This window comes from Bicyclus anynana, chromosome 18 (genome assembly GCF_947172395.1).
Source record: "Bicyclus anynana chromosome 18, ilBicAnyn1.1, whole genome shotgun sequence".
In the NCBI taxonomy this organism is placed as follows: Eukaryota; Metazoa; Arthropoda; class Insecta; order Lepidoptera; family Nymphalidae; genus Bicyclus; species Bicyclus anynana.
In genome coordinates, this window is record NC_069100.1 from 10,340,338 (window position 1) to 10,352,573 (window position 12,236).

Below are 12,236 nucleotides of genomic sequence, written 5' to 3' on the forward strand. Positions count from 1 at the left end.
GGGGACTAAGTGACGGGGGAAGAGGGACAAATTGCTCTCTAATGAGTGCCGAGCTAGCTTTAGCTCAGAAAGATTAATTGAACACGAGAAGCTTTTAGTTTGATACGAAAGACAGACGTTTATTTCAAATATGATGAGTTGAGAAACTTTGTACCTAGCACCTAAAATTAATATAATTTTAACTCTTCGTAAGCGATCGTAAGTCCTAATCAACCTTTCAACTTCCACAAATTAATATTCAAATTGCATTAATAGAAACACTTTATGGAAAACTGAATAGTACTCTACCAACAAGGAACCTTTGCTTTATGCAAACCATCCAGATTGGTCAAGTACACCTTGATAGACGCTAATGTTAGGGCACAGAAAACATATGTAGGTACCTACAAGTAGATATAGCAATGATCAATAGGTAATAAAGTTCATCTGTTACAATTTTACTATGAATTAGAAGCATTAAGTATTACTTACAAGGTACAAGGTAGAAATAGTCTTCTTTTTATAATATTATGATAAAAAAGTAATAAATGTAAAAAATAAAATAAAATTTGTAAATATCTAGAACGATCTAAAAGTGCCATGCCAGTAGAAAAAAAAGAAAACCCTAAACGCAGCACGAGACGATAAACTTATTCAAAGAGCTGACGCTGGCAAAACATTTTGATCACCACCAATTACCAGTGTACTAAGCGGTCACAAATATCCACATCTCTATCCCTTTTTGACACAAATAAAATGTACTGTCATCCCTTTCTAACCGAACAGTAAACTGTTCTTAATCATTCTTTACTCAGTACAGAAATGTTATAAGACGTTCAGATTCTGAAATCTAAATTGTACGTTATTTTTCATTACAATAAGGTTTTAAACCGTACAGGTTCATCTATCATAGTACTCAAAAGCGTTGCTGAAGTAAAATAACCGTTAAAGACAACTGAAATATAGCTGAAAATATTTAAACCAACAGCGAGCGTATTATGTTGTAGAATAAGAGATTATGATGGTAATAGTAGTATTTTCGCAATAGTAATAAAGCTTATGTTCGCTTAACCGTCTAAAGGGCATTAATAAAATAAAATTACACTTCGTCTACACCCCGTATGTAGGCGGGGCAACGACGGTCGGCTAAATGAGATTCGAGTACATCACTACGATGCCGAGGCGAACGCACGTACCGCGCGATCCGAATTCGAATTTTAAAATTTAAATTTGTAAACTCGTGTGTGTTTGTGGACAGTGTTAGACAAACTTTTTTTAAATATTTGTGCAATGGAGTCAGAGTTAGGTACGCAGACTAAAAAAAAAGCGCCAAAACCGTTTTCGATAGAATCTATTATCGGTGATAGAAAATCTCCTGAAATAGACATAGAAAATAACATTTCGGAGAGTTCCAGACTTTCGGAGGAAGATGACAGTGAACGATCAGAGAGATTTAACAGGATGCGATGTTATTTTAACGCGCCGTTTTTGCAACAAAATGTTAATTTTCCATTTTTGTTGGGCTATCCTGAACCGTGGTTGTCAAGGGTGTTCGGCGCTGTTCCACCACAGATAACGCAGGAGAATAGAGATGAAGAGAAGAGGGACAGTCCTGTCAGTGTTGGGAGTGAGTTGGAAAGTGATGGGGCCGAAGATAATGCACAGGGTAACGATTACTATCGATTTTATTTCTTTACCGATTTTTTACAGGTATACCTATCATAAGTGTGTTTTGGAAAACCAGTATTCTTTAAAGGGGTTGTTAATAGGAATTTTTGGTAAGAACTACGAGTATTTTGCCTGACCGTCGGCCCCGGTAATTCACAACATTACTACACTGTTAATTTGTTAATACTCAACTATGGTTTACTCGTATGTTGCACTATAGTTAGGCTTAATTTCAATAATATGTATTTTGTAGACTAATAAATAATAAAAAAAATAAAAGGTTTTACTTACTTAGGTAAAGAGTACCTAAGTATGTACTTGCATATATTTCCAGACTATCTTTAAAGAATTTTCATAAATAATAGTCTAACAGTTTAGTTTTAAAATCAAAATAAGTAACTGAAATAACTTGAAAATGGCAGATTTAGGTATATTATTAGGCAAATTTTCAACACTTTTCGGGATGGAACTTCAAATACTCTAGAATTACATCAATTCTTAATCATAAAGATGTCTAGCCTACGATTATAATTTGCTCAAAGGTCCAATTTATCTGTATACCTACTAAAATTAATCAATACCAATAACGACATTGCGGTAGCGTCACGAAAAGGTCAGACGGACTCGCTTTCGCATTCATAACAATTATTGTTATTATAAATAATTCATTTGACATCAAATGAAGCAACTTCATGACCCCACACTCCGAATCTTCATTTGATTAAGCTTTTTACCCAAATTACCTAATTCCTTCATCATTAATCGCTAGTGTAGAAAAGGGCTATGAGTTTTGATAGTTGGTTACGAGGGCTTTCAACGCTGCAACTGGTATCAATCAACAATGTATTAGATCAAATTAAAAATCGTTTATATCATGTTACTAGGCTTAGTTTACATGCATTTGAAACGTCTTTTTGACTTTTTGTAGAGACTCTACCACCGGTTAGAAAGACAAGAGTCTTCTGAGTAGAGCCAGAAATGAATTCCACAGTTACTCTGGCTCAGTGCTATTTAGGTATACCACGTACATGAAACAATTAACTAGGTACGTCTTGTGTGCTACAGTAGCTCTGGCTCAATGCTATTTACACCACGTACATAAAATAATTAACTGCTTCTTAGGTGAAGATGAAAGCATATAGAAATGTGCAATATCACATTGCCCATTATACTTGCGCATTGACATAGTAAATACATTACTCTCTTGGGGATCATATTTTGGAAAGATATTTACACCCAACTCTCCGAATAGGGATGATGACAGTTTTTTAAATTCTATATAAATTAAGAGTATGCTAATAGTAAAGCAATTTTGTAAAAGGAACAGGGTATCGGCGATCATAACTTTTGGAGCTACAGGGATTTAAAGGATCAGGATTTAAATCCCTGAAAAACGCCCCATACAAATGGCACGAACTAATGATGTCGTAGGTAATGTAATGATCGTAAGATTTGTATGTGCGTTCAAACAAAATTACTAATATCTTTGTTATTTGTTCGTTTATGTTTATAGTTCATATAATAAAAAATATCACATTTAATGTAAGGAAGCTAAAACTGTATGAATTTTCATCTAATTACTATAAAAGATATTTTATAGCTTTTGAAATTTTATAATCTCATTTATTTTGCAAATATCCAGACAATCTTTGCTTTATAAGTATAAATTAGTTAACATTAACCTTATTTACCCGAATGTATTATAAAATCAATATATTCAAACCTAGTCATCATCCCCATTCTTCATAACCTTTGCTTAATTAAAAGAATAAAAACCTAGGTTAGTTAGAAATCTGCAGCAACATTAAAAGATAGTAGAGCAGGAAATCGTGATCCGGTTAATAGAGCTCATCTAGAGAACTAAAACCGCCATACTGTATTCCTGTTGCCTAGCAGAATTGCTACGTTCGGTTTGCAGTACCTACCTAGTGTATTGCGGTTAAGTGAAATTGCAAGCAGGCATAATGTGTAGAAAGAAGAAGATATACGAATAGGAATAAACACACAAAATATAAAACAAATTAAAATAAAAAATTAAATATAAAAATAATAAAAAATAAAAAATTAAAATATTAAAAAATTAAAATTAAAAATTAGTATACAAAGGCCTTATTGCTTTAAGTATTAAGCAGTCTCTCTAACAGCAAGCAATCTCTAAAAAAAGCAAATGGACCAATAGTGCCCCGCTGGAGTATATTTGTAAATATCCGATTTTTCATCCCCAGTTTCACCCACCATAATGATGTAAACGGATAAACCGATTTCATAAAACATATATAAGAACCGGGCTTAAATTGATAATGTTTGAGTTTTTCAACGATTTTTCAGTTGTTATTGATAACGACTAGGACCGACGGCTTAACGTGCTCTATGAGGCACGGGCACACCACTAACATTCCATCTCCACTCTGAGAACGATTACTGAAAATTTCATAGCAGAAAGAAAAGCTCAGTACGTATTTCTTAATTCGACCCAGGACTCGAATCAAGAACCACGTGATCCGATGCCACATAGGCTAGTCATTGGACCAATGAGGCAGTTAAATTACTTGCATAAAAAATGTAACACATTTTATTTGCTTTTTGAAGCAACTGCCGAATGCCACAAATGCATCGACATCTATTCCTATTTTACACACGTCTTCACTATGACCATTGACTATAGACAAGAAAAGAATCTCAACTGCACAATAATAAATAACCTATTTCACGGCTATTATCTTTTTGAGATCGCACACAAACATTAACATCCGTGGCTGTGCAATTGGTAACGCCTGCTTTATGTTACAAAAAAAAAAGAAAAAAAAATGTCACGCCACTAGAACTGCATCTGTAGCGTGAAATTGACATTTGACATTTGTGATTTCTGAACCGAGCACTCGATTTCGGCGCGAAATGGAGAAATAAGTTGACAGCTGTCAATTAATGATACAGAGGTCTTGTCGACAACTATTTATGCCGCTAATCTTTAAAATTACAAGACGTAATTTTACGTTTATACCTATTAGTAGGTTTATGGATTTTGTAGATGTTTCTTTTTAGTCTATCCACAATCGTGAAGTGGACGAGAATTAGAAGTGTATTTTAAACGAACACAAACGTTTTAGACAAGAACTAGATATATTAGAATTCTCAATAGAAATTTTGCTACTATCAAAATCATAGACTAGATATATGGACCACCAGACCAAATAAACCATATTGATATAATATTATATCAAAGGCAGTGTTTTCCATGAAAGCTTGTGTTTTTCCGACACCATCGATTATCGTCATATTTCAACTGACTTGACAAACTATACTTACACTTAAACCTTCTCATAATGGAACTCATGAATAACTTTATTTATTGGTGAAAACATACATGAAAATCCGCTCACTAGTTTATATGTTTATGCATAGAGAGACAGACATGGCACAGGACTTTGGTTAATAAAATAAGTCAAATAATATAATTAGGTACATAAATCTAGCTGATCCGCGACTTTGTCCGAGTGATTTTGATGTACTTTATAGAAAAATGTTTGGTAATTTCTTATATACTTAGAGGCATAATTATCCTTTCACTTTAATATGCACGTGTATGCAAAAATGGGCGGATAATGGTGCCTCTGAGTATATATATGGACGGTACTTATCTAACAGTTAAAACGTGGTTTTCCCAATACCTTTATCTTCTAGTGAGAGTCCCACTAAAATCGGATCAGCCGTTCCAGAGAGCTCGGACAAACTAACAGAGAGAAAATTTAGGAAAGTTTGTTTGAGTTTTAGTTGCGTATATATAACTATGTTTAAGCACAGAAACCATAATATTATGTATAAGCTTGTACAATGTACATATTACGTTTTCTGTGTGCATTTAAGAAAACAGGTATTCTGAAATCACAGATACACACTTAAATTTTATTTAGGCAGGTATATGTTTTATTTAAGGTCTAACCAAAAATTAACTTTAAAATGTTTATTTTTTAACTAGATCTTACATAAAAATACAATAGGTAAGTAGGTACATTGGTAGACACCAATGTATTCGAAAGCCATACCCCGTTTTAAGCATCACAAAAAGAATGCCTACACAAATCCATGTAACATTTTATCATCAAGTACATTTAAAATAAAGATTTTGAAATTCGAACGAAATTTTCCCGCGTGAAAAATTTAAACAGCATCGAACGTGACCGCAATAGCTAGTGCCGTCCGGTTATCGAAATTTACCGATAAAATATCGGATTCGAGCGAAACTGCATATTAAAAGTTCACGGGCGATTTAACTTCGCCGACATGACTTTCGAACGCACTATTTACGAATTCGAATTTTAAATTCTGATCGCGCCGCGGTGGCGGGAACTCGGCTTTATTCGTTTACAAACTTATCTCGTGCTGTTATATTCAGAGTTAACACTCTTATTTCTTCTATATTAGTGGGGATTACTGCTTAAATTGGCGGTAAATAAATATGTAATGTGTTTACAATTCATTTGGCGCGTTCGATAACTGTCAATAGACGTTGTCGCGGCCGTAAGAAATAAACTAAATAAATGTGTTTATTTGCTAAAGGGATATTTTTATCGGCGTTTTTTCATGGAAATACGCGCAGACGAATGCTTAAATTCGTTATCGATTGACACTTCGTGTTGACACTACAGTCTACACCTTAACTACTTAGAAATTCTAAGAAAATCGTCTCATTACTTTATTATGCGTTTTAAAGACCACAGTAGTTCTTTAGAAATCGATTTCATGGTGTAGGTATTTTACTAACCAATTCAATTTAAATAATGAAGACAAACTAAATAAAATTATACTTAATTTAAAAAGTTACTGTTATGACTAAGCTTGATTCATTTTGAAAATTAGAAAGCGATAACAGAACGTAAAAAATGCTAAAAAATTTAAAAAAAAATCCAAAAGACCATAGTAATATTTTTTTTTCTTTTATTATATTCTCATCTTACGTACGTTTGATAAATACTTTACTTTTATAATAATTTTACTCAGCCCCATCGATTATTGTAAAATTAACTTGTGAATAGAGATGTGGGTTGTGTTGTGTATAAACCATTATTTAATCTACTTTACCTGTAATTTATATTTTTAAACAACTGTTTTCTCTTCCGAATAAATAAAATAAAAATAAAGAGAATAAATGCAAACACCACAAACTTATAGCATAACCTATGTTGAGGGGCAAGTCGACCCGAATGTAACTGATTTAAGCGATTAAAATACTATTCCAAACGATTTATCTGAACTTATTGATCTATTTACTAACCAGAAAATAAATAATTTACAAATAACATAATATTGAAAATTTTGAAAAACTCCCGAAGGTCATGAAATTATTAATTATCTAAACTCTTTCAGTGCGCTTTCATTTGAGACCCTACTCGAGTATATTTGCAGACGATCGGTTATTTTTCCCTAATTCAACCCCCAGAACTTTTAAGCGGCTCATCCGATTTTCATCAAACATGTCTAAAACACTCAACCGTATTTCACCTTTCTTATAAAAAGAAATAAATTGAAATCGCTTCATCCGTTCGGGAGCTATGGTGCCACAAACAGGCTGACAGGCAGACAGAAACGTCAAACTTAATAAGACCCCTCTTTTTGCGTCGGGGGTTAAAAAAGGTAAATTCCACGGACAACCATAAAAATCACAGTGTTTTGACATTGACCATCCAATGTGAAACCTGATACAGAGGTTTCACAAGGTTGGAGGTCCATCTGTAACTAAACTTCGCATTGTATTAATTTATTTAGTTTTATTTTAATTCATTACACACTTTGTTTTTTACCCTGTTAGTACGTAATAGGACAAACTAATATGGCAAGCTGGCAAAGAACCTCTAAATTCTCTAAATTTAGGACTTCATACATCTTCATTAAATTTAGGATACCCATTCCTTAAATTAAGTTACTTAAAGGAAATAGTACACAAAAGTCAAGTATAGGTAAAATAGAGGTTGAAATTTTTTACGAAAGTCTGTCAATAGTTATGTATATCCGCTGAAAAATAGTAATTAAAGAAAATAATTACAAAACGTGTATTGTTTTGTAAATATTTTCTTTCATTACTATTTTTACATCTAATTGTTCCCTATGGCAGGGTACACAAAACGGTGATGTGATGACGCAAGCACTCTAGAGGAAAAGGCTGTTCCCTATGGCAGGGTACCCAACAACCACTCAGGAGGAAAAGGCTGTAATCCTTTGGGCCAAATAATTTCCACACCTGACGCATTGATTAGTTTAATATTTTGAAATTCTATATAAAAGCTAAGAATGAAAACAGAATTACACTACCCTGCCAAACTGGTGTACGATGTTTCAGTGCAATTTCAGTCGAACCAGTAAATAAGTTTTACGTTCTAAAGAGATAGAAGACCATTAAATATTATGAAGATGTTGAACCTAACAAACCTAGCTTAATAGTTGTGGAAGCATGAACAGACAAACTGGAATTAATTCAATTGGAATTAGAAAGTATCCAATAATTTAATAATCTTGATTGCACTATATAAATACTGTTTCAACTCAACTCAACTACTCAACCGAATTAGCTGTTTGGTATTAACATATATTATAGCCTGGATTAACACATAGGCTACTTTTTATCCCGGAAAAATCCATGGTTTCCGAGGGATTTGTGAAAAACTAAATTCCACGCGGACGAAGTCACGGGCGTCCGCTAGTCTAGATATAACTTAATTTTTTCATATTGAAAAATGTAATTTTTTGACATGATTCAAATTTGACCTCTGTAACAAATCAACCCACCATCGACGCAGTCATTTATGGTCTACATAGCAATTCAAGACTCGGAAATAACTGGCAAAATATTTTGCCATAATTAAAAAGAGACACACACTCATTAGTCACACAGCCATAAAAATAACCAGATAGCTTCCTAAGGCCTACAACGTCGAGATTCGATGAAAACTCGATTTTTTAAAAACGGGGTGAAATCAAGATTTTCTTAGTAGTATTATTATATTATTTAATCGTTAGTAGTTACGGGATAAGTTATTTAAATCTCGCATTCATGATATTACTTTTTTATTTTTTGTTATTTCCCCGCCGGTCAGTTGTGTCCGGGTCCAATCAAAGCGCGCTACAGCTCAGGGGCGGGCTGCTGACGCGACGGTCGTCTTTTTATTCTCTTTTTATCGACATCTCGGATCATTACTGAGCGGTTCCAATACAGAATTGTCAACTACGCACTATTCTGAGAATGTTTTGCACTCGCAAGAGTTTTTTACGGTGCCATTTCTGACACAATTTTGTATGAGTATATAATGGTCCTGGATTCGATTACTAGTTGGAATCAACTATATTTACTACACCGAGAGACTGTGATAGCCAAATCATCGTCATTTTATACAAGCTGAATGCAGTTAGTCTGTCAGTTGTCAGCCCATGCACCTACCTCAAATACCTTAGTTAGCATCAGTTTTTTCTTTTAAAGTCATATCTAGACAGCTAAAAAAGCGAGCGTCTAAGCAAATTTTCCTTAAAAAATTAATTGAGAAAAAAATATATCACAAGTAAATTGACCACTTGTTCTTGAGAAAGTTTTACATGTTAATAAAATAAATCTGTTTATCATTTCATCATCTCATACAAAGACGTACCTAATATTGAAGATTTTGTCTGAGATTTCAAAATAATTTATTTTTATTCCAAAATCGATGGTTTCTGCTGGATTTCACGTGGACGAAGTTGCAGGTTTAAATAATATAATAACAAATCCATATTTAAAATATTTATCTATGAAAATGATTTTGAATGAACATGTTCCGCCATTAGTACTCTTTACGAGTAGGTACCCTATTATGAAGCATGATTTTACTAGACCACCGGAGCATACGAATCTCAGCCATTGTTTTGTATGCATGTAAATATAAACATATAGCCCACTCGATGTAAAGTGATAAGCATCACCAAGCCTTATAATGTCACAATGCAAGACACTAAGAACATGTGTTACGTAAAACTACAATGCAGTTACATTCATCCCGTCAACATCAACATTGATAGGTTCAGTGAGTTCCCTGCACCCATCAATCTGGAAAATGTTGAGCTAAGCTTGGTAGTACGAGTAATGAGTACTTAGTTAATTAGTACTTGGTAGTATGTAGCACGAAATGAGGTTGAGGTATTATTCAATATTCTACTTTTAGAAGTACTTTTCGCTTTAGTTGTAGTTGTTAGATGTACAGACAGGCGTGTTTATGAAGTTAAGGAATATATCGATAGGAAAACAGAAACATCTGTGAGTGGTTGCTAAGTAACTGGTTTCCCATCATCTCTCGGCACGTGCTCACTATATTTTAACAATACGCCTCTGCTGTTGAATTACTAAATACTGTTTTACAAATACCTACAATTCTATACACTTTTGCTTATACAGAATAGGCTCACGCTTGACTACGATCTCATCTGTCAATAAATATAGATTTGTGGCCAAACCCAGAACGCACCGTGCCTGTACTATACTTCCTTACTATATTTACTTATTCACTCTTCTATTAAAGATGACTAGGATTAAAGTGTTTTCATATAGCATGGGTACAGTGACAGTCGCCTATATGACGTTCATAATACGTACTGTACGTATCGTGAATCGTGGCAAACTTTCAAGAGTGAAACGAACTGCCACCCGCAAACTATAAAGGTCGTAGAAAACACAGAATTCGGGAAAGAATTCTATACCCTAGCCAATCATATTTAATACCTTTCTGTTTGCTTTGAAAAACATTTCAAGAACAATTGTCTCTTCCATCAGGTAACGACTCAGAGGCTGGAGAAGAAGATGGAACAGACACCCCCAGGGAAAATAAGTCTAGAAGAAGACGCACAGCCTTCACGTCGGAGCAGTTACTCGAGCTGGAGCGAGAGTTCCACGCAAAGAAGTACCTCAGTCTCACAGAACGATCGCAGATAGCTTCCGCGCTTAAATTGAGCGAAGTGCAGGTAACGTTCCTTAAAATATACCAAACAAGTGGACGCCCGCGACTTCATCCACCCTTAGACCTCTTTAATCCGGCACTGTCATAAAATCCGTTCTTAGCGGACGTCTAATAACTATAAATTACCTCCCTGCCTTGTTTAATTTTGATTAAGGACATTTTGCGATGAGTGTACGATTTGTATGTACATACTTTACTTTGATGCACTAAAAGTTGACCTAACCAGCATAAGGATCTGGTTGTGGAAATAAATCCTACAAGGAACTCTTGTTGTGGAAATAACAAGCAATGTAGTAGGAAAGTAGGCTTTCTTCACAAGTACTTTTGAAAAGTCAAGCCTATCTGTTTGTAGCGCCGGCGGATGGGAAAGAGGATACTATAGAAAATATGTCACTTACAGTAGCGAACACATGAAAATACACGACAAACTTAAAAACATATACTCGTATGCGATTGTTTAATGTATTACATTGTCAAAACTTAGCATTTGACCTATACCTAAATAAATGATGATACCTAAATAAATTTGAATCAATATGATACCTAAATAAATTTGAATCAATTTGTTTTGTTGCAGGTGAAAATATGGTTCCAAAATCGCCGAGCGAAATGGAAACGAGTGAAAGCGGGCCTTGCATCAGGTAGTCACTCTGGCGGCAAAAGTACTGGCACCAAAATAGTGGTACCCATTCCCGTCCACGTAAACAGATTTGCCGTCAGAACACAACACCATCAAATGGAGAAGCAAATGCAATACCGACTCGACAGAACCCAGCCTTTACCCGGCAGTTTACTGCAATCACAGACTTCAGCGTTCCTCTCTGCAACAAAAACCGACAATCGCCAAGAACCGGTAAACCGGAGCACTCTAAGTCGCAACACTATTTATGACGCGTCCAGGTTAATGACACCGGCCGTTAATTTGAGACATTACGCGAACCAGAATATCCAAAATGGCCGACACAGTTAATTTTAAGTTAGCTATAGTTCTAGTGTAAGTAACATTTAGTGCTAATTTAATTGTATACAAATCCAACACATCCAAGGGCTTACAAAATAGGACGCTTTCCATGTTCATTCTAGCACTCAACATTTTATTGGGTTCGACTATAATTACCGTTGATACTTGGTTGATACCGAAACTTTTTATTCAACATTTTCGAAATCAGCTTTTAATTAATCAAAAAGACACCACAAATATTAAAAGACATGTATAAGAATCGGAAGCAAAAGAAGTAAACAAGAACCTATCTTATTTTTTTCTTTCTCTTTCGATGAGTGGATTTGTTTTTGAGATTTGTGTACAAGCAAACTAGTATCATTACCTAAAGTATATTTGTATTATAAAAATTATCATTAAAAAATGTGTGATAAAAACATACTTGCCTATTTATTTTATTTGAAACTAGCGGATGCCCGCGACTTCGTCCGCGTGAAATTTAGTTTTTCATAAATCCCACGGGAACCATGAATTTCTCCGATAAAAAGTAGCCTATGTAATAATCCAGAGTAAAACATAATTATTATCGCAGATATTAAGAGCCGTGATAGCCCAGTCGACTAATTGTCCTCTGCCTACGATTCGGAGGGCATGGGTTCAAATCCTGTCCGGGACAT

At 34.5% G+C, this 12,236-nt stretch overlaps 1 protein-coding gene across 1 annotated transcript; it reads left to right on the plus strand.

Annotated features, from left to right (window-relative positions):
• Positions 1-1,128: 1,128 nt before the first annotated feature.
• Positions 1,129-12,000, plus strand: LOC112048243 (homeobox protein GBX-1). The gene is made up of 3 exons (XM_024085709.2): positions 1,129-1,645; positions 10,436-10,623; positions 11,197-12,000. Exons 1-3 carry the CDS (start codon positions 1,270-1,272, stop codon positions 11,587-11,589), a joined length of 957 nt encoding a protein of 318 aa, XP_023941477.1. The 5' UTR covers positions 1,129-1,269; the 3' UTR covers positions 11,590-12,000.
• Positions 12,001-12,236: the final 236 nt, after the last annotated feature.